General features: G+C 43.1%; 1 protein-coding gene across 3 annotated transcripts in view; it reads right to left on the reverse strand.

Moving 5' to 3' along the window:
- Positions 1–21,370, reverse strand: part of axin1 (axin 1) — a 318,392-nt gene that overhangs the window by 63,968 nt on the left and 233,054 nt on the right. For all 3 annotated transcript variants that reach the window (XM_070901075.1, XM_070901076.1, XM_070901074.1), the window contains exon 3: positions 6,736–6,876. In XM_070901075.1, the coding sequence (XP_070757176.1) occupies positions 6,736–6,876 (141 nt within the window). The remainder of the gene's footprint in view (positions 1–6,735; positions 6,877–21,370) is intronic.

The following is a 21,370-nucleotide window of genomic DNA, read 5'->3' on the forward strand; positions in this document are numbered from 1 at the left end:
TCCTCGGTGGGGCCCCACCCGCCCGACAGTCTCCTCGGCGGGGCCCCGTCTTACGCAAACACCTCCTCGACGGGCCCCGGCGGCCCACCCGACAACATCCTTGGCGGGGCTGGCCCCACGATGACCTCCTCGACGGGGCCCAGATGGCCCGAACAGCTCCTGGGCAGGTACCCCCCCCTCCCTCCCACTTTCTGACGTTCCGAAATCTGGAAATACCCAAACCTGGGCTCGGGTGTTTCCGGATTCGTGACGTCAGAAAGAAGTTCCAAAGTCCGGAAAAACACAAACTCCGGAATGGCCTCGGTCCCAAGGGTTCCGGATTTGGCACGCTGCACCTGTATATCCAAGTTTGCTGATGATACAAAGCTAGGTGGGAATGTAAGTTGAGGATATAGCAGAGACTTCAAGGGGATTATAGACAGGCATAGTGAGTAGGCAAGAACATGGCAAATGGAATATAATTTGGAAAAATGTGTAGTTATCTACTTTGGTAGGAAAAATAGAAAACCAGAATATTTTTTAAACAGCACCAACAACTTTTATTTATATGGCGCCTTTAATGTAGTAAAACGCCCCAAGGCGCTTCACAGGAGTGTTATAAGACAAAACAGATTAATTTGACACCAAGTCACACAAGAAATTACAGATGACCAAAAGTTTGGTTAACGAGGTAGGTTTTAAGGAGCGTCTTAAAGGAGGAAAGAGAGGTAGCGAGGCGGAGAGGCTTAGGGAGGGAGTTCCAGAGCTTAGGGCCCAGGCAGCCAAAGGCACGGCCACCAATAGTTCAGCAGTTATAATCAGGGATACTCGAGAGGGCAGAATGAGGAGTGCAAACATCTCGTGGGGTAGTGAGCTTGAAATAGATTAGAGAGATAGGGAGAGGCAAGGTCACGGAGGGATTTGTAAACAAGGATGAGAATTTTGAAATCGAGGCATTATTTAACCAGGAGCCAATGTAGGTGGCTGAGCACAGGAGTGATTGTGACTTGGTGCGAGTTAGGACATGGGTTGCTCAGTTTTGGATGACCTCAAGTTTACGTAATATAGAATGTGGGAGGCCAGCCAGGAGTGCATTGGAATAGTCAAGTCTAGAGGTAACAAAGGCATGGATGAGGGTTTCAGCAGCAGAAGAGCTGAGGCAGGGGCAGAGGCAATGTTATGGAGGGAGATTGGGAAATGTTGGTGTTCAGAGGGACCTGGGTGTTCTTATACACGAATCACTGAAAGTTAACACGTAGGTACAACAAGCAATTAAGAAAGCAAATGGTGTGTTGGCTTTTATTACAAGAGGATTTGAGTACAAGAGTAAAGAGGTCTTACTGCAATCATATAGGGCCCTGGTGAGACCACACCTGGAGCATTGTGCAGCTTTGGTCTCCTTATCCAAGGAAGCATATACTTGCCATAGAGGGAGTGCACTGAAGGTTCACCAGACTGATTCCTGGGATGGTGGGGTGATTGTCCTACGAGGAAAGATTGAGTAGACTAGGCATATATTCTCTAGAGTTTAGAAGAATGAGAGGTGATCAAAATTCTTACAGGGCTTGACAAAGTAGATGCAGGGAGGATGTTTCCCCTGGCTGGGAGTCTACAACCAGGATTCACAGTCTCAAAAAGAGGAAGAAAATACAAGTAAGCCATTTGGTTTGTGTTTAGCTTAATTAAAAGTAACCTGAACACATTAAATGCTCACATTAAACAGTTTCATGGGGCCCAAGTTTCCACAAGAAAAAAAACGGGCGCCCCTCCAAGCTGGGCGCCCGTTTTTCGCGCCTAAAAAAATCCTCGGTATTCTCCACCGACTTACAGGTCCTGTGGCACTCGGCGCAGCCATCACGAGCTGTGGTGGGGGGGGGCAGAGCCAGGTCCCGGCGCTGAAAACAGTGCCGGGACCTCTGCACATGCGCGCTACAGTCGGCACGCAAGTGCAGTAGCTCCAGGCGCCGAACTGTGTGGGAGGGGCCCAAAGCACGCAGCCCCTAGCCCTGGCTCAATGGCCTCACTGGGGCTGCGTGAATGAGGCTCCTCCCACGGCCAGCTCCTGCTCCCCACCCGACCAGACCCGACACTCGCTCCCCCGCCGACCAGACCCGACCCGACACCCGCTTCCCCCCGCCCCGACCCGAGACCCGCTCCCCCCCCCTCCCCGACCCGACACCCGCTTCCCCCCCCCCCCCCGACCCGACACCCGCTCCCCCCCCGACCCGACACGACACCCGCTCCTGTTCCCCGACACCCCCCCCTTCCCTCCCTTCCCCCCCCTTCCCTCCCCTCCCTCTCTCCCTCCCCCTCCCTCTCTCCCCCTCCCTCTCTCCCCCCTCCCTCTCTCGCTCAGCGGCACGAACAGCTGCAGAATTCTCCCTGGCTGAAGCACTTTCACACAGGTAGGAAGATGGTTTATTTAATCTTTTCTTGGCTTATAAATGTTTATTCAGGTTGGATTTATTTGTATAATATTTGTAGAAGTATAAATAAGGATCTATTGTCGAATTTAATGAGTTCCCTTCCCCCCCATCTCGTTCTGGACGCCTAATTTGTAACCTGCGCCTGATTTGTTTAATGTGTAGAACAGGTTTTTTCAGTTCTACAAAAATCTTCACTGGCGCCATTCTACTTTAGTTTGGAGTACATTTTCACTGTGGAAACTTTCAAATCAGGAGTCAGTGGCCGGACACGCCCCCTTTTGAAGAAAAAATTCTGTTCTAAACTAGAACTGTTCTACCTGACTAGAACTGCAGAAAAAAAAATGTGGAGAATTGCGATTTCTAAAATAGTCCGTTCTCCACCAGTTGCTCCTAAAAATCAGGCGCGAATCATGTGGAAACTTGGGCCCATTGTGTCAGTAGAATAATCTTTGAATTAAGCAAAAGCAAACTTAGTACTTAAACAGTTCTGCTCCAAGAAAGTACATTACCCAAAGAAAGGAGACATTCTCACGTTAAAGAATGCAAATTTGAAACCAGAAGTCATCCACAAAGACTCTCAAATTATTGATGATAACCTCCAAAAGGCAAGTCTTCACTTATATACAAGAAAAACACTCAATTTTATTCTGTAAAAATAGATGCCATCAATATGCCCTAAATATTTACACCAAAAAACCCTAAATGGCCATTTCCATTCTCTGAAAGAGGTTTACACCAAAGCAAAAGTAACTTTACAAAGTATAACAGGCAAAAGCAAAATTCACAATATTGTATATCAAGTTACAATAAAACTAAAAAATCTTCCTGTTCTGAATGGCTTCATGCCACATCATATGATGCATGTACCAACAAGAATATCAGAGATCTCACTAAAATTTCCAATAGTCAAAAGTTGCAGTTCCGTTGCCACTTTTGCATCGCTGCTACAGTGAGTGAATATATAGATTAGCAGTTTATTTATATTCCACTTACTTCACTTAACTTCATATCACTCCTTGTGAATAAGAGAAACACTTGGATTGACTGTTGCTTACTTATGGTCAGTATAACACTAACTGACCAAGGTTGGGTTTGATCAGCACTAATCTTACAATAAAGCAGACCATCCCAACTGACTGACCTTGAACATGGGTTTTTCTCTTTGTTATTTCTTACCCAGGAAGTGGAGGCACAAGTGTCTGACCCTCTGATTTCTTCCCCAAAGTGACTAGCCAGTAGATTGGTCAATAAAACCAGCTACCATCTTTCTAAGGCTGAGCCAGACGGTTCGCAACCTGGGCGTCATATTTGATCCTGAAATGAGCTTGCGACCACATATCTGCGCCATCACCAATACCGCCTATTTCCGCCTCCGGAACATCGCCCGACTGCGCTCCTGCCTCAGCTCATCTGCTGAAACACTCATCCGTGCCTTTGTTACCTCTAGACTTGACTATTCCAATGTACTTCTGGCTGGCCTCCCATGTTCTACCTTCCATAAACTTCAGGTTATCCAAGACTCTGCTGCCCATGACCTAACTCACACCAAATCCCGATCACCCATCACCCCTGTGCTCACTGACCTACATTGGCTCCCGATTAAGCAACGCCTCGATTTTAAAATTCTCATCCTTGTTTTCAAATCCCTCCATGGCCCTGTCCCTCCCCCATCTCTAATCTCCTTCAGCCCCTCTAATTCTGGCCTCTTGAGCATGCCTGATTTTAACTGCTCCACCATTGGCTGTGCCTAAGTTCTGGAGTTCCTCCCGAAACCTCTCTGCCTCGCTTTCCTCCTTTAAGACACTCCTTAAAATCTATCTCTTTGACCAAGCTTTCGGTCATCTGCCCTAATATCTCATGTGGCTCGGTGTCAAATTTTGTTTGATACAGCTCTTGTGAAGCACCTTGGGATGTGTTACTGCATTAAAGGTACTATATAAATACAAGTTGTTGTTGTTGCCCCCTGCTAAAAGTGGATACTCTGCCCATTGTGCATTCAAAAGAACAGGATCATCCCAATGCGGATAGGTTGTAGGAATTGCAAATTGATATAACGAATTAAGTACTATCCTCAGTTGTCTTCAATGCCAAAGCTCATTAATATATAAACTCCTATTTTAGCAGTTGCATCATCTAGCTGTAGAGTATTTTAAACTTTGTGAAACCACTTTAAAACATATTACCAGGGATGAGGGACTTCACTTATGTGGAAAGACTAGAGAAGCTGGGGTTGTTAGACCAGAGAAGGTTAAGGGGAGATTTGATAGAGTGGTGCAAAATATTGAAGGGTTATGATAGAGTAAATAAGGAGAAACTGTTTCCAGTGGCAGAAGGGTCAATAATCAGAGCATACAGATTTAAGGTAATTGGCAAAATAACCAGAGGCGACAGGAGAAAAACAAATTAGGCAGTGAATTGATGATCTGGAATGCACTGCCTGAAAGGGTGGTGGAAGCAGATTCAATAATAACTTTCAAAGAGGAATTGGATAAATACTGGAAATGAAAAAATGTGCTGGTCTACAGGAAAGAGCAGGGAAGCAGGACTAATTGGATAACTCTTTCAAAGAACTGGCACAGGCTGATGGGCCAAATGTCTCCTTCTGTGCTGCAACATTCTATGATATCTAGTGAATGAATTTTTTAAACTCTCTCTGTGGAACAAATTGAAACGCAACTGTGGGCTTAATACTTTCTTTCTGGCCAATCCTAGCTGAAAGCTGACTAGCTCCATCCTAACTTGCAGGCTAGACCAAGGCCAGCATCTTGTAGCCAACTTCAACTGACCATGATTATTTGGGTCTTTTTTTGGTAGCCTTTCTGAATGGTAAATTGGCAGTTTGACCTCTGACGCTGTGTCCAGCAGTTGGCCTATAGGGCAGCCAATTAAAGGACGACCACACTCCTACTAATGGATTCCTATCAAACAACCCTGTGCTGTGTACACAAAAACACAGTTCCTCCCACCACTTGTGAATGCCTACTGAAAGTGCTGAAATTTGAATCGGAACTGGATTCCTCTTTAAGAGACAATGCAAGCATGTCAAAAAAAGTTTAAGAGGAGTTGGACACTTGGGAATACGAGTACCCAGCTTCTTCGATCTTTCATCTCCATTTCCATCTAAAAAAAGATGGAGTGTAGTCAATGTTCCCGTAAATTTTTGGGGGTCCCAATAATGGGCTGCACGGCCCAGTTAAATTCCCACGCATGAGCTTTTTTTTTCTATTTAAAAGCTGCTGCGCCGGTTACGTGAGAGCTCCAGGCAGCTGCGCAGCACAACAGTAACGTTGCGTGTATTTGATGTGCACTATACCCATTGGTTTCAGATGAATTGACTTTGGATATCCATTTTGTTCAGATTCCAAGCAAACAAGGCTTTTTGCGGAGTTAACATTTTACTACATTAAAGGCGCTAAATAAATGCAAGCTGCTGTTGTAAAAGATCTATGACTTTCAATTCAAATGTTAAATCCAGGAGCTAGTATCACCAGAAACCAAAGAGGAGTTAACTGGAGCTAGTCAAAGAGAGCCCACAATAGCCCAATACTGAACACTGCAGCAAATGCAGCAAACAACAAAAAACAGTTCATTATAAATGACACTGATTTACAAATGGAGAAAATACCAAAATGAATAAAAACATTTATTTTGGTGTGAGCGGACAACAGACAAAACTGTTGCCAATGATTGGACAATAAGTACTAAGAATGCAGTTCAGGATGAGGCTTTATACATAACCCAAAAACCAAGTGCAACATTGCAAAATCCTTAAAGGCGACATGCCCTGTGGAATGGCTAATTCCTATTTGCACATGAAAGGTGAATAAAAAGATCCTCTTTTAACTATCACGTTCATGTCTCGATGAAACATAAAGACACGCAGCTAGCACAAAACAATTATATTTAAAATAGAATTTGAGTTGAATAAATTACATATTCATTAACCAAGTCAACTTTTCATTGATGTCTCCAGTACCAGCTTCTGAACCAAAAAATGCAATACACAAGTCCAGCAAGCTCAAGGTTAGATACCTCCACAATATTCAACTTCAGTCCAAATAATTACTCTCAGCAAATCAATAGCCCGCACAATCCACTTCGGTTTTTCAAATATTATAAAATGTATTCACTCCCTGGTTATTAATGGACAATATAGGGAGAAAAATTAATTCAGACAACATTCGTTAAAACAATAATCCTCCCGGAAAAGATACAAGCCAGTTTTATCAGATGCTTTTTGCTGCAAATCAGTGCCTTTGGCTATTCCATTGTGTAAATTTTAAAAAAAAATCAGATTGCTATAAAAATTCTGCCACATGCAGATACTTACACACTACTGTCCGTCAGTGACATGGTATCTGCATCACTTGACATGCTCTGCTGCTCGCTGTCATTAGCACTTGTTGCTGGTGCCAAAGCATACCCTGTGTTGACGTAGTAAGGGTTGACAGGTTCCCGCCATGACCCATGTCTGGATAAAAGAAAAAAAACACATCAGGCAAAATCATGTTAAAAGAAGAAAACATGGCTTATACATCGTGCGAAACTAAGTAACGTTGCCTACGAGAAACTATCACTTCTTGAATTCAATCAATGCCACATGAGTGAGTATGTCATCATAAAAACATCTAGTTATTTTGCCAATAGTAAAGTAATCACGACTATTCACAAGTCTCAAAAAACCGAGCAGACAATGCAAGTTAGTGAGTTTAATCTCTTACTGTAATTGTGTGCGAAACAATGATTTCAGATTTATGAGAGATTAAAACAAAACTAATTGTGAATTCATCCCACAAGTATCAGTTACTGTGAATGCCCCACAATTGTACCCACTGAAATTTAGAATTCATACCCAAATTGCCAAACTCCAGCTTTAACTATTTCAAATATATTTTCAATTTTTCTATTGAACGTTGAGACCTCAAGGCATGTATACCCTTTCAAATTGTGCCGACATGGATTTAGTGGCATTTCCTCCTGCCAATCACAAAACCAGAAACTACTGCTGCAGAATCAACATCAGCAGAACCCACGAGATCTCAAAGCAAATTCTGTAACAGCAAGTTATATCTTTGAAATAAATCACCTTACTGAAGCATTTCTAAAGAATGGATTTGAAAATTACCCCATGCAATTGGGGCCTTTGCTTGGACTGTACGATGCGATTAGTAAATCCTGCAATTGTACTGGGAAAAATATCCAGTGGAAGACCAAGCTTTTGAGATAGGTTGCAGCCTTAAAAAGTTAGAAACCTTAAATCAAGATATTAAAAGATAATTCTATAGGTAAATATGATTACAATATTACAAAATATGTATTTTCCATGGTCAATCACACTTAAAACCTTATTGGAAATTTCAGCTACCGAGAAAGAAATGGCAGATGATTTTTTTTACTTATTTGATTGGTTTGGTTAGCTAACCTTCTACTCTTAACCGCTTATACACCAGTAAATCCCAACAGATAAATCTGTCTCTATTGGAGGAAATTTGCTTGAGATGGAATAAATTTGTGCATCATCCAATCAATTGAAAGGTAAATTTATTATTTTATGATCAAGTCTGATACAGAAACATTAGATATAGTGTGTTGCAGGAAGTGTGTAATCGCACAACTGCTTAATTTTAATTTCAAGAGGTCAATAATGATGTTGCATCTGCGCTCAATATCTGTCCCGTGTCAAGATGCAGGAGACATGCTAGATCAGAGTGTTCAGGGGGTGATGGGCTTTATCCAATGATTTGATATATTGCCTGTCGTCTTCAATCTGAAGATGGCAAAAGTTTCTGTCAACAGAACAATGCAAATGATTGTGAGCGAATGAGAGGGAAAGTGTACATGGTGTTGTGTGATAGATTCTTGGTTCACCTGTCTCTTACTCGCACACTCACACAGCGGAGGAGGACTGCAACAAATTACAGGAGGACATTAATAAACTTGCAGAATGGGCATATAATTGGCAAATTGAGTTCAACACAGATAAATGTGAGGTATTACATTTTTGTACGAAGAATGCACTTTTTTTTTGGAGGGTGAAAGTCTAGGTGGGGTAGAGGAACAAAGGGATTCTGGAGTACAAATACACAAATTACAAAGTTGCGACACAGGTTAACAAGGTCGTTAAAAAAAGCAAACCAAGCACTAGGGTTTATTTCTAGAGGTATAAATTTGAAAAGTAGGGAAATTATGCCAAGGTACTGAACCTTGGTTAGACCACACTTATGTCGAGTACAGCGTCCAGTTCTGGTTGCCATATTATAAAAAGGATATAGAGGCAGTGGAGAGGGTGCAGAGAAGATTTACAAGGATGATACCAGAAATGTGAAGGTATACATAACATGAAAGGGTGGACAGGCTGGGTCTCTTTTCTCTTGGAAAATGAAGGCTGAGGGCTAACCTAATAGAGGTCTTTAAAAATTATGAAAGGTTTTGATAAGAGTGGAAAGAGAGAGAATGTTTCCATTTGTGGGGACGAGCATAACTAGAGGCCATCAATATAAGATAGTCACGAAGAAATCCAACATAGAATTCAGAAGAAACTCCTTTACCGAAAGAGTGGTGAGAATGTGGAAGTTGCTACCCAGATTTTGGTTGGAGCAAATAGTATAGATGCATTTAAGGGGAAGCTAGACAAGCATATGAAGGAGAAGGGTTATGGTGACAGATATTTATGAGGAAAGACAGGAGGAGACTTGAGTGCAGCATAAACGCCAGCATGGACTGGTTGGGCCGAATGGCCTGTTTCTCTGTCGTATATCCTATGTAATATGTAAATATTCTAATTACTAACATAAAGGGTAATAAAGACAGCTTTCAAAATTCAACTTTAAAAAAAAAATTTGAATAAAACAAATTATATGAGATAAATTTCAGAAAGTACGTTAAACTGAGAGATTTCAATGGAGTTCAATTTTTTTTTGTGAATTTGCAAGCAAGCAGGCTCTAATTATCACATGATTATCTTCTGGGTTATGTTCATAGTTAGAAAATGCAAACCCAAAATATAGATTGAGGACATGGAGAAAGAACTGCATTCAGAATCTTAAAAATTATTGTTCTAGCTGATAATTATGGAAAACAGAATTGAGATATGCTGGTCACAGAAGCATTAGAAATCTCTGATACTGCACCAAGGCAGACTTCAACTGACTTGCTAATTGCAGTTTCTAAAAAATGTGCTCGACATATGCATTGTTCAGATGTCAAAATGCAATTTGTATGCAACTAACATTGCTATATTAAAAATCACCTCCTGTGAAGGCTGTAAACATTTTACAGGACTTTCTGCAAAGTAAACAAAATTGCAGCACCTTAATTTCTCAGACGACATTTAAAGGACAGAGAGAGCGTCATGCCATTAATTTTCTGACAACACATTTTATAATACTTTACATCATTTTTTTTTATAAAGTAAAAATATTGAGGGCCTCTTCAATTGTACTATTTAACTCCAAATGAAACGGCAAATTTGTAGTGATATATTGTTTACAAAGAACACCTCAGCTGTATGCATATTTGATTAAAGTAAAATTCAGGTTTCAAATTATGCATTCATTTTTAACATGTTAATGCATTCAACGACAAGGGCAAATGCATTGAATACCTGTACCAAAATACAGAAGTCACAATAAATTATTTTTTAAACAGCTAATTTGGGTTTTGCATTGCTGCAATATCAGCAAAAGCTCAGTTCCAGATACAATGCAAGACATTAAACTGATCTCGATATTGTTTATTAGTTTTATGAATCCGTTTTTTTTTAATTCAAAAAGACGACAGCATATTCACGGATCTTTAAAATCATGCAATATGCGCACTGCCCAAGCACAGTGCATGTCCACAACATCTGCAATATGGAATATTTAGAGGTTGGGACATCCTGCAAAATGCAATCTTCTCCCACAAATGTGAACAGCTCTGAAGTATTGAAGTTGAACAAAAGTCATTCTGAACACTTTCAACATATTTCATGTGTGCTCTAAGGGATGCAAAATGTCACAAGATTAGAGCTTTGCAAGTCAATTTTGGTAAATCTAATTTTTTTTTTACAATAGCTGCATCCTCAGATGCAAGTGTATTTTTGTTGGGTCGCATAGCACACTGGACACAAATGAGAGGTGTCACAGTAGGATGCAGGTTAGTTCTCTCCCATATTGCTGTGGGGAGGCATGAGGGACTAACTAGAGAAATTGGTATTCATGGATTGCTTTTTCACATCATTTAGAGCAGTAGAGCAACAATGTCCAATTCTTTGGAGCTGGGGATTAGATGCACCAACCAGCAAGTGAGTTGCAAATGATTATGCAGCAATGCAAGCCCCATACACAAAGTGAGCCCATACAAGACCCTACCCTCGTTACCCACAATCCTTTGCCCCATTTCCCCCTCCTTTGAAGCCTAGTTCCCTCGCTGTCCTCTTCTCTGTTCCTAACACTTCTCTCTCTCTCTCTCTCTCTCTTTCTTCCTACCCCACCTCCCTCCCCCATTTTTCGATCACAATACATCTTTAAAAATAGTCCCATTATCTTCAAGAATTTAATCCCTGCTTAAAAAGAAATTTGCTGTGTGAACATGAACAGCAGGACAGATCTGGCTGGGTCCACTAAAGCAGTATGGGGTGGAAGACAGAATGCTTGCGGTCTTAAAAATTGCCAGGCCTGGTGACTGATAAAGGTTGCTCCCTGATGAGTGACCAGAGAGCAACCTTTTCCAGTCCTTCAGTCCCAGGAGCTTTACGCAGCTTGAAGATACTGAAGTCGCCTTTATGCACATGCAAAGAAGGGAGCCGGCAGGAGATACGCAGGCCGTATCGTGAACATCACTGCAGTGGAGGCCTCAGAGCAAATTTCCTACGGATGCATGACCAAAGGAGAAAGGGAGAGAAAAGCCCCCCCAAAAAAAATCAGAATATAAAATATTCTTAAAAATAATGTCGTCATAGAAATGTGTCAGTTATGCAGAACATCTCCAAATTACATTTTTCAGTCAATATAAAAAGTGCACCGAAATCCAGCACGAAGTGGCCATTGTCCTTTTTGGTAATGCATAAAAGCATTCACTTTTGGAGCAGGGGTAAATCTTGGACGGAGAGAAAAATCGGTCCCTGTAATTTCTGTTGTTATCGTAATAACGTCAACCTTGTACAGAAATCTAAATGTTTTGGCTTGATTACCAGTCAATTGCTTCAAATATTTGATTAAACATTATGGGCCCAAGTTTCCACACGATAAAAAACGGGCGCCCCTCCGATCTGGGCGCCCGTTTTTCGCGCCTAAAAAAAAATTGCGATTCTGGAGCGTTCTGCAGCTCCTTGTCTGCCTGGCGCGGCGCCCAGGGGGGCAGAGCCTACACTCGCGCCGATTTTGTAAGTGGGAGGGGGCGGTTACTATTTAACTTAGTTTTTTTCCTGCCGGCAACGCTGCGCGTGCACGTTGGCGCATGCTCAGTGTGAAAAAAACATTGGCACTCGGCCATTTTTGTAGTTCTTTGTAGCTGATTAATTTTTGAACATTTTTTTTTAATAAAAGCACATTGCCATCAGCACTTGCAGCCTTCTCACTGTCACCCCCCCCCGCGGGAAGAATGGGCGCCTCCTCTCCCCCCGCGGGAAAGAACGGGCGCCTCCTCTTCCCCTCCCCGCGGGAAGAACGGGCGCCTCCTACCTCCCCCCCCCCCGGCGGGAAGAACGGGCGCCTCCTACCCCCCCCCCCCCGCGGGCAGAACGGGCGCCCCCCCCCCACCCCCCCGGGGGAAAGAACGGGCGCCTCCTCTCCTCGCCTCCCCACCCCCCCCCCCCCGTGAGAAAGAACAGGTGCCTACTCTCCTTCCCCCCCCCTCGTGAGAAAGAACAGGTGCCTCCTCTCCTCCCCCCCCCCCCCCCCGCGGGAAGAACGGGCGCCTCCTCTCCCCTCCCCCCCGCGGGAAGAACGGGCGCTTCCTACCCCCCCGCGGGAACGGGCGCCTCCTACCCCACCCGCGGGAAGAACGGGCGCCTCCTACCCCCCTCCCCACCCCCCCCCGCGGGAAAGAACGGGCGCCTCCTCTCCTCTCCTTCCTTCCCCCCGCGGGAAGAACGGGCGCCTCCCCCCCCCCCCCCGCGGGAAGAACTGGCGCCTCCTATCCCCCCCCGCAGGAAGAACAGGTACCTTCTATCACCCCCCACCCCCGCGGGCAGAACGGGCGCCTCCCCCCCCCGCGGGAAAGAACGGGCGCCTCCTCTCCCCTCCCCCCCCCACCCGCGGGCAGAACGGGCGCCCCCCGCGGGAAAGAACGGGTGCCTCCTCTCCCCCCCCCCCCCCCCCCCGCGGGAAGAACGGGCGCCTCAGGCTGACTGCAGAATTCTCCGTGCCTGAAGCACTTCACACAGGTAGGAAGATGGTTTATTTAATCTTTTCTTTGCTTATAAATGTTTATTCAGGTTGAATTTATTTGTATAATATTTGTAGAAGTATAAATAAGGATTTATTGTAGAATTTAATGAGTTCCCTTCCCCCCCCCCCCCCCCACCTCGTTCTGGATGCCTAATTTGTAACCTGCGCCTGATTTTTTTAATGTGTAGAACAGGTTTTTTCAGTTCTACAAAAATCTTCACTTGCTCCATTCTACTTTAGTTTGGAGTACGTTTTCACTGTGGAAACTTTCAAATCAGGCGTCAGTGGCCGGACACGTCCCCTTTTGAAGAAAAAATTCTGTTCCAAAGTAGAACTGTTCTACCTGACTAGAACTGCAGGAAAAAAAAAAGTGGAGAATTGCGATTTCTAAGATAGTCCGTTCTCCACCAGTTGCTCCTAAAAAATCAGGCGCAAATCATGTGGAAACTTGGGCCCTTAATCACAAGTTACTAGAAACAATTCTAAACTTTAGCAGTCAGAACAATTTATTGTAAACAGATGCACCTTTTTAAATCAACCCAGAGTATCTATAGCAATACTAATAAATTATATTCCTGAGGCGAAGGCACACTCATGATACCCAGTCACTTCTTGCATTTTCAAAAATTCCCACTACCAGAAATTCCCAACGGTAAGATCAGACTATGGGGAGACAATTGATCAGCTGAAATCTCACCAGCTGCCCGATATTGATTCTATTTATATGAATACACAAATTCTATTACTTCATTGTGTAGCTCCTCTGGGTGTAATCAGACCTTTACAAAGCCTTACTGTCCTTTCCCACTGCAGTGCTTATTGCTCTGCTTTGACCACAAGATCCCAGCTTGCAGTAAATTCACTTCTGCACTATGATAATTACTGTAAGCAGAACAATCTTATGCTCCAATTTTAAAGCTGCAACAATTATTTTTCAACAGCAGCTTCAGTAAATAGCATGAGCTATTTGAGATAACATTCCACATCAACTCAGAGCTTGCTGTAACTAGCAAAATGCCATTTTAGGGCAGATCAAAGAGTTGCAGTAAAGCTGTGGTGGGCATTACCACTATGGCTATTATATTTTTTAAAAGCTGCCAATTAGTCACCAATTAACAAGCAGATTTAAAAATCATTGTAGCCATGTTAGTGGGCATTTGAAAGGAGGAAAATACAACTGCCATGCTATTTTAAACTCATTCAATCCACCCATTTAAATATAAGCACAAATATAAATGAACAACCCGAGTTGCATTTATACAGCACTTTTCATGACCCCAAAGTGCTTTACAGCCAATGAAGCACTTTTCAAAAGTAGTCACTGCTGTTAATGTAGGCAAATGCAGATCATACAAATGCAGAAGTGTTAAGGTAAATAAATAAAAAACATTCCATAACAAGGAAGTGCAAGCATAATCATTCCTAAGTAAGAGTAGTTAATATATTCACAACAGTAGCATTCTATCATATACAGACATTACATTTCTACAAAAGCAAAATATTGCGGATGCTGGAATCTGAAATAAAAACAGAAAATGCTGGAAATACTCAACAGGTCAGGCAGCATCTGTGGAGCGAGAAACGGAGTTAACATTTCAGGTTGATGATCCTTCGTCAGAACTGGAAAAAGTTAGAGATGTAACAGGTTTTTAAGCAAATGTAGGGGCAGGGAAAGGGGGAGGGGAGGAAAGAACAAAAGGGAAGGTCTATGATAAGGTGGAAGACAGGAGAGATTAAGAGACAAAAGGAATGGTGGTGCAAGGCAAAAAAAGATGGTAATGGGACAAGTTAAGAAACAAAAGATAGGGTGTAAATGGAGATGGCAGAATCTTCAACAGTTGCCAAAAGAGAAAAAAAAACAGAAGAAAAGTTTTTAAAAGTAGGGGCAGAGGTTATGGTTTGAAATTGTTGAATTCAATGTTGAGTACAGAGGGCTGTAAAGTGCCTGAATGAAAGATGAGGTGCTGTTCCTCGAGCGTCATTGGAACAGTGCAAGATGCCGAGGATGGAGATATAAGAGTGGAAGTGTAATGGAGAATTACATTTTAGTAGTCAAATATGAACCCAGATATTAGAACACTCTTGATTTACTGAAAAGATTTTTTTTTTTAAACTACATCTAAAATATACTAAAAGTATGCAAACAATTGTCATCCTTACTTCCCTCACACCTATCTCTCAACTCTAGATGTCACAACTCTCTCTCACACCACAGATCACTCCTTTCTAAAATACCATCTTCTCAATGGTCTATTCTGGTCATCTGACCAAATGTCTCCTTGGATCACATCTCCATCCAAACCTGAAAATATCATCCATCTTTTCCCCTTCAGTAACAGAAATATTTATTATCCAAAATTAAGTTTTTAACAAAGCAAAAACATCAAAAATTACATACTTCAGAACATTAAGTTTGCCTATAAATTGTCTTTAAATATCTAAAATAAAATATTTACTTCATGGTCTCAACCTTTCTGAAAAGCCTTGGTTTCAACTGGGTGTTTTTCACGACAACAGTTGAAAAGATTTACAACTACAGCAGTGTATTCTGAGCATGTGCAGTTTGCAGACATTCCCAGAATGCATCAGTAGGTTTCTCCAAGTTGTAGAAGGGTGCATCGCCACATCCAATGGATGAGAAAGTTTCTTTGTTTTGAAGTCTTTTGGGAAAAAGCAAAGTAGAGATTTATATTTTCAAAACTTCACTTCTGCTAACTTAAGTTTCACATTTAAAATCTTAAGTATTATTTTTCCTATTAAAAACTGCTCAATTTGTATTAGACAAAATACAAGTGATTAACAAAAATGTGTTTTATTATGCTGATATTTTATATACAAAACACATTGTTTAGATAATGGATCCCTATTTCTCTCGGTGGAAGTCAAAAAGGATTTCAGTTCGTGTATGCAAGTGATTTAAACCTAGTTGGCAGATTAATTTGCATTATTAGATTCATCTTATTTGGTTGTCGTCACCAAACTCACTTATTTTTTCTGAGAAGGACAGCAAATAATTTCTGTGGCTTAAATGGGTATGTAAACAATGAACTGTGGAGCATGCCATGAGTCCATTTTTATTTATGGGAATGCGTTGAGAGAGAGATTAGGCAAACACACCAACAGTGTTTTAAGGTAGGAAGCAGCTGATGATACTAAAGAACCCAAAAAGGGTACGTGGACAGGTCAGATAGGAGGATGACACATAGAAACATAGAAAATAGGTGCAGGAATAGGCCATTCGGCCCTTCTAGCCTGCACCGCCATTCAATATGATCATGGCTGAACATGCAATTTCAGTACCCCATTCCTGCTTTCTCGCCATACCCCTTGATCCCCCTAGTAGTAAGGACTTCATCTAACTCCTTTTTGAATATATTTAGTGAATTGGCCTCAACAACTTTCTGTGGTAGAGAATTCCACAGGCTCACCACTCTCTGGGTGAAGAAGTTTCTCCTCACCTCAGGCCTAAATGGCTTACTCCTTATCCCTAGACTGGTTCTGGACTTCCCAACTTTGGGAACATTCTTCCTGCATCTAACCTGTCTGAACTCATCAGAATTTTAAACGTTTCTATGAGGTCCCCTCTCATTCTTCTGAACTCCAGTGAATACAAGCCCAGTTGATCCAGTCTTTCTTGAAATGTCAGTCCCGCCATCCCGGGAATCAGTCTGGTGAACCTTCGCTGCACTCCCTCAATAGCAAGAATGTCCTTCCTCAAGTTAGGAGACCAAAACTGTACACAATACTCCAGGTGTGGCCTCACCAAGGCCCTGTACAACTGTAGCAACACCTCCCTGCCCCTCTACTCAAATCCCCTCGCTATGAAGGCCAACATGCCATTTGCTTTCTTAACCGCCTGCTGTACCTGCATGCCAACCTTCAAAGACTGATGTACTATGACACCCAGGTCTCGTTGCACTCCCCTTTTCCTAATCTGTCACCATTGAGATAATAGTCTGTCTCTCTGTTTTTACTACCAAAGTGGATAACCTCACATTTATCCACATTATACTTCATCTGCCATGCATTTGCCCACTCATCTAACCTATCCAAGTCATTCTGCAGCCTCATAGCATCCTCCTCGCAGCTCACACTGCCACCCAACTTAGTGTCATCCGCAAATTTGGAGATACTACATTTAATCCCCTCGTCCAAATCATTAATGTACAGTGTAAACAGCTGGGGCCCCAGCACAGAACCTTGCGGTACCCCACTAGTCACTGCCTGCCATTCTGAAAAGTACCCATTTACTCCTACTCTTTGCTTCCTGTCTGACAACCAGTTCTCAATCCACGTCAGCATACTACCCTCAATCCCATGTGCTTTAACTTTGCACATTATCAATGGAAGGAAGGGTGCCTGATCTGCTCCAAAAGTGGCCACAGGCAGTTTAGGCTCCACTCTCCAGGGCCTTCCTCCCGTTCAAGGCTATCAGATTGCCTCCCAATACCATCAGGCCCCAGCAACCCCCAATTCAGCAAGACCCAGTCCCTCCCATGCTCCTGAACCATCCTCCTAAATTCCCGAACACCTTGCTCCACCCCCAGTCCCCAAGCCTGTTGGAAATTTGTGCACTTTTACTAAATTGAAAAAAACAGCTTGCACTTGGATTTCATTTGACTTCACATATCAAGATCGGTTCAGCTTCTTGAAAAGGCTTTGAACTTTAAGTAAATTGTGTAAATTTTTTTCTTAAACACACCTTTTAATATTTTAATTCCTTTTTTTTTTAAAGTGACTAATCTCATTCCCAGAGCTCGCAAATCCAAGGGCTCCCTTCAATACTGATAAATCAGCCCATTATACTACTTGGCATAACAACTCTTTGTTATTAAAAACTTCAATACTTTGTGAGCAATGCCACAGGAAATAGATATATGCTCACAGTGGTGAGGTTGCTCATGTTTTGTATTCTCCAATCGGCTCTAAATATTATTAAAGTATATACTGTAAACAGCCAGTGTAATCCTGGTCAACACTTGACAATGTCCGATGATGGATTAATAATCGGAATGCAATCACTGCAGATTGATAGATTATTCATCAGAAAGAAAAAAAAACACTTGCATTTATATAGCGCCTTTCACAACCACTGGACCCCCTAAAGTGCTTTATAGCCAATGAAATAATTTTTGAAGTATAGTCACAAGTGTGTCAGCCGAGATTTTAGTGCTCAAGTCTCTGGAGTGGGACTTGAGCCCACAACCTTCTGACTCAGAGGCAAGGGTGCTCGCAACTGAGCCACTGGCCAACAAGAAAAATAACAGGAAAGAATTAGCAAGTGTTTTTTTCCCTTCCTCCCAGTGTTATATACAGCATATACAAATTAATACCAACAGTTATAAGATGCTGATATCACAATATGGTCCAGTACTGATTTCTTTGTGGCATAGGAATTAAGAGTTTGCAGCACTGGTACTACAATGCTAGGTCATAATCAAGTGGAGATGAACTAAATGACAATTTGCGTTAACAGACCAAAAATACAAAGATATTGGGCCCAAGTTTCCACATGATTTGCACCTGATTTTTAGGAGCAACTGGTGGAGAACAGACTATCTTAGAAATCGCAATTCTCCACATTTTTTTTTCTGCAGTTCCAGTGAGGTAGAACAGTTCTACTTTAGAACAGAATTTTTTCTTCAAAAGGGGACGTGTCCGGCCACTGACGCCTGATTTGAAAGTTTCCACAGTGAAAACGTACTCCAAACTAAAGTAGAATGGAGCAAGTGAAGATTTTTGTAGAACTGAAAAAACCTGTTCTACACATTAAAAAAATCAGGCGCAGGTTACAAATTAGGTGTCCAGAACGAGGTGGGGGGAAGGGAACTCATTAAATTCTACAATCAATCCTTATTTATACTTCTACAAATATTATACAAATAAATCCAACCTGAATAAACATTTATAAGCAAAGAAAAGATTAAATAAACCATCTTCCTACCTGTGTGAAAGTGCTTCAGCCATCGTTCGAAGGAAACCGCCGTTTGTTGCCGCGCAGGGGAGGGAGGGGAAGGAGACAGCGGCTTGTTGCCGCGCAGGGGAGGGAGGGGAAGGAGACAGCGGCTTGTTGCCGCGCAGGGGAGGGAGGGGAAGGAGACAGCGGCTTGTTGCCGCGCAGGGGAGGGAGGGGAAGGAGACAGCGGTTTGTTGCCGCGCAGGGGAGGGAGGGGAAGGAGACAGCGGCTTGTTGCCGCGCAGGGAGGGGAGGGAGGGGAAGGAGACAGCGGCTTGTTGCCGCGCAGGGAGGGGAGGGAGGGGAAGGAGACAGCGGCTTGTTGCCGCGCAGGGGAGGGAGGGAAAGGAGACAGCGGCTTGTTGCCGCGCAGGGGAGGGAGGGAAAGGAGACAGCGGCTTGTTGCCGCGCAGGGGAGGGAGGGAAAGGAGACAGCGGCTTGTTGCCGCACAGGGAGGGGAGGGAGGGGAAGGAGACAGCGGCTTGTTGCCGTGGATGGAGGGGAGGGAGGGGAAGGAGACAGCGGCTTGTTGCCACGCAGGGGAGGGAGGGGAAGGAGACAGCGGCTTGTTGCCATGCAGGGGAGGGAGGGGAAGGAGACAGCGGCTTGTTGGAGGGGAGGGAGGGGAAGGAGACAGCCATTTGTTGCCGCGGAGGGGAGGGAGGGGAAGGAGACAGTGAGAAGGGAAGCCTCAGTGCTGATGGCAATGTGATTTTATTTAAAAAGTTCAAAAATTAAACAGCTACAAAGAACTACAAAAATGGCCGAGTGCCAATGTTTTTTTTCACACTGAGCATGCGCGAACGCTCCAACGCGCATGCGCAGCGTTGCCGGCAGGAAAAAAACTAATTTAAATAGTACCCGCCCCCTCCCACTTACAAAATCGGCGCGAGTGTAGGCTCCGCCCCCCTGGGCGCTGCGCCAAACAGACAAGGAGCTGCAAAGCGCTCGAGAATAGCGCGTTTTTTTTCTGCCGCCGTTTTAGGCGCGAAAAACGGGCGCCCAGCTCGGAGGGGCACCCGTTTTTTATCCTGTGGAAACTTGGGCCCAGAAAGTCACAATCACCTTTTCAAGAAGTTATCTCCAACCTATTGTCTAATTTTGGTAACTGAATGAAGAAACCATCAGAGATATTGTCTGTCCCTCTAATATTTTGATCCTACACCATACGGCATCTTTTTTCTGACTGCCTCCCTCACTCACAGGCATGCACACACAGCAACCGAAAGGTGTACTTTATGATGCATTTACACTGCAGATACTGGTTAGAGAACGGTAGCTGCAGTTCAGTTTCCAGCCATGCCTACATTGCTTCGCTCCTGCCTGGAACGTTAGCCGTCCTGTTTAGGAAAGCGTTCTGTGCACACTTTGATATAACCAGACAAAGAGCTTTCTTCCAACAGTTTGAAATTTATTTAGGGAGAGGTAAAGGGAGAATCCCTCCTCTTAACATTTAAATGGATTACAGTACAATTAATAAAAAATGTCCAGTGGGTCCAATGGATTTCACGAGCATCTCATGTTCATGAATAGAAGAATTGCTTAAACACTTGCAATTTATAAGGTGTTCATTTTTAAGCAAATATGGAATTTTTGGATGTTATACAATAAGAATTGATTATACACCAATAATTGATATAATTTACTATCCCTTCCTTTTAAAGAGCAATTTTTGGAGGAGTGGAGGAGGAGAAGCAGAGAGGGAGAAATGGCCAATAAGCTTGGAATCCTGGAATTCTTGAAGAGCTTGAATCCTACTGACAAAGTGCTTTTACAGCTACAATTCATACAGTTTAACATAACGGGAATACTTACCAGTTTAGCCTGTATGTCTTAGCCTATCCCTAGTATTTTAAATTAAGATCATATGTTCCCTGCAGCTTGGTGCATTATCAAAAAGTGGAAGGGCTGTGATCACTGCCAAAGCAAATATTGACCCTAGGGTAAATGGACTGAGACAGATCCTCTGAAAACAAACCACCTCCTGTTGAGGACTTCTTTGCCAATCTTTCCTGAGGAGTAAAAAAAAACTCTTGGGCCAACTTTTGAGTGCTTGTTAGCCTCCATCAAAATAGTGTTGCTGTTTAAACATTCTACATTTTAATTCAAGCTTTAAGGTGTTGAAGCCCTTTTGTAGAGACCTTTTACTGTTCCCAAGTGCTGAGCAGACCAGGTCCACTTAGTATTTCTTCTTTTTTATTTTGCTGTTGTTTGGGTTGCTTTAAGTCTCAATATTTTGACTGGGAGCATTTTTCAGCTTCTGTATTGAACATTTTGCAAGTTTTCCTATGGCTCTATGGCTCCTTCATGCCAGCTTTACACATACAATCTTGAATTTGGCTGTGCTAAACTTACATTTAGCACCAATAGAAGTAGCAGTTAAGGCGGCCAGGATGGGACATCGCGAGGAGCAAGTGAAAATATGCTTGAATGGGCATTTGAAGTAACCTGCAGGGTTACGGACCTAGAGCTGGTAAGTGGGACTAGACTGGATAACCTCTTGTTGGCTGGCACAGATATGCTGGTAAGTACTGCAGGGAATCGAATACGGTCGGGTGATCTCCTGGATGGGTCGGAGAGGAATTTTTCCAGATTTTTTCCCCAATTGGCCTGGGGTTTTACCCCTCCCAGGAGATTG

Source organism: Pristiophorus japonicus, chromosome 15 (assembly GCF_044704955.1).
Source record: "Pristiophorus japonicus isolate sPriJap1 chromosome 15, sPriJap1.hap1, whole genome shotgun sequence".
Lineage (NCBI taxonomy): Eukaryota > Metazoa > Chordata > Chondrichthyes > Pristiophoridae > Pristiophorus > Pristiophorus japonicus.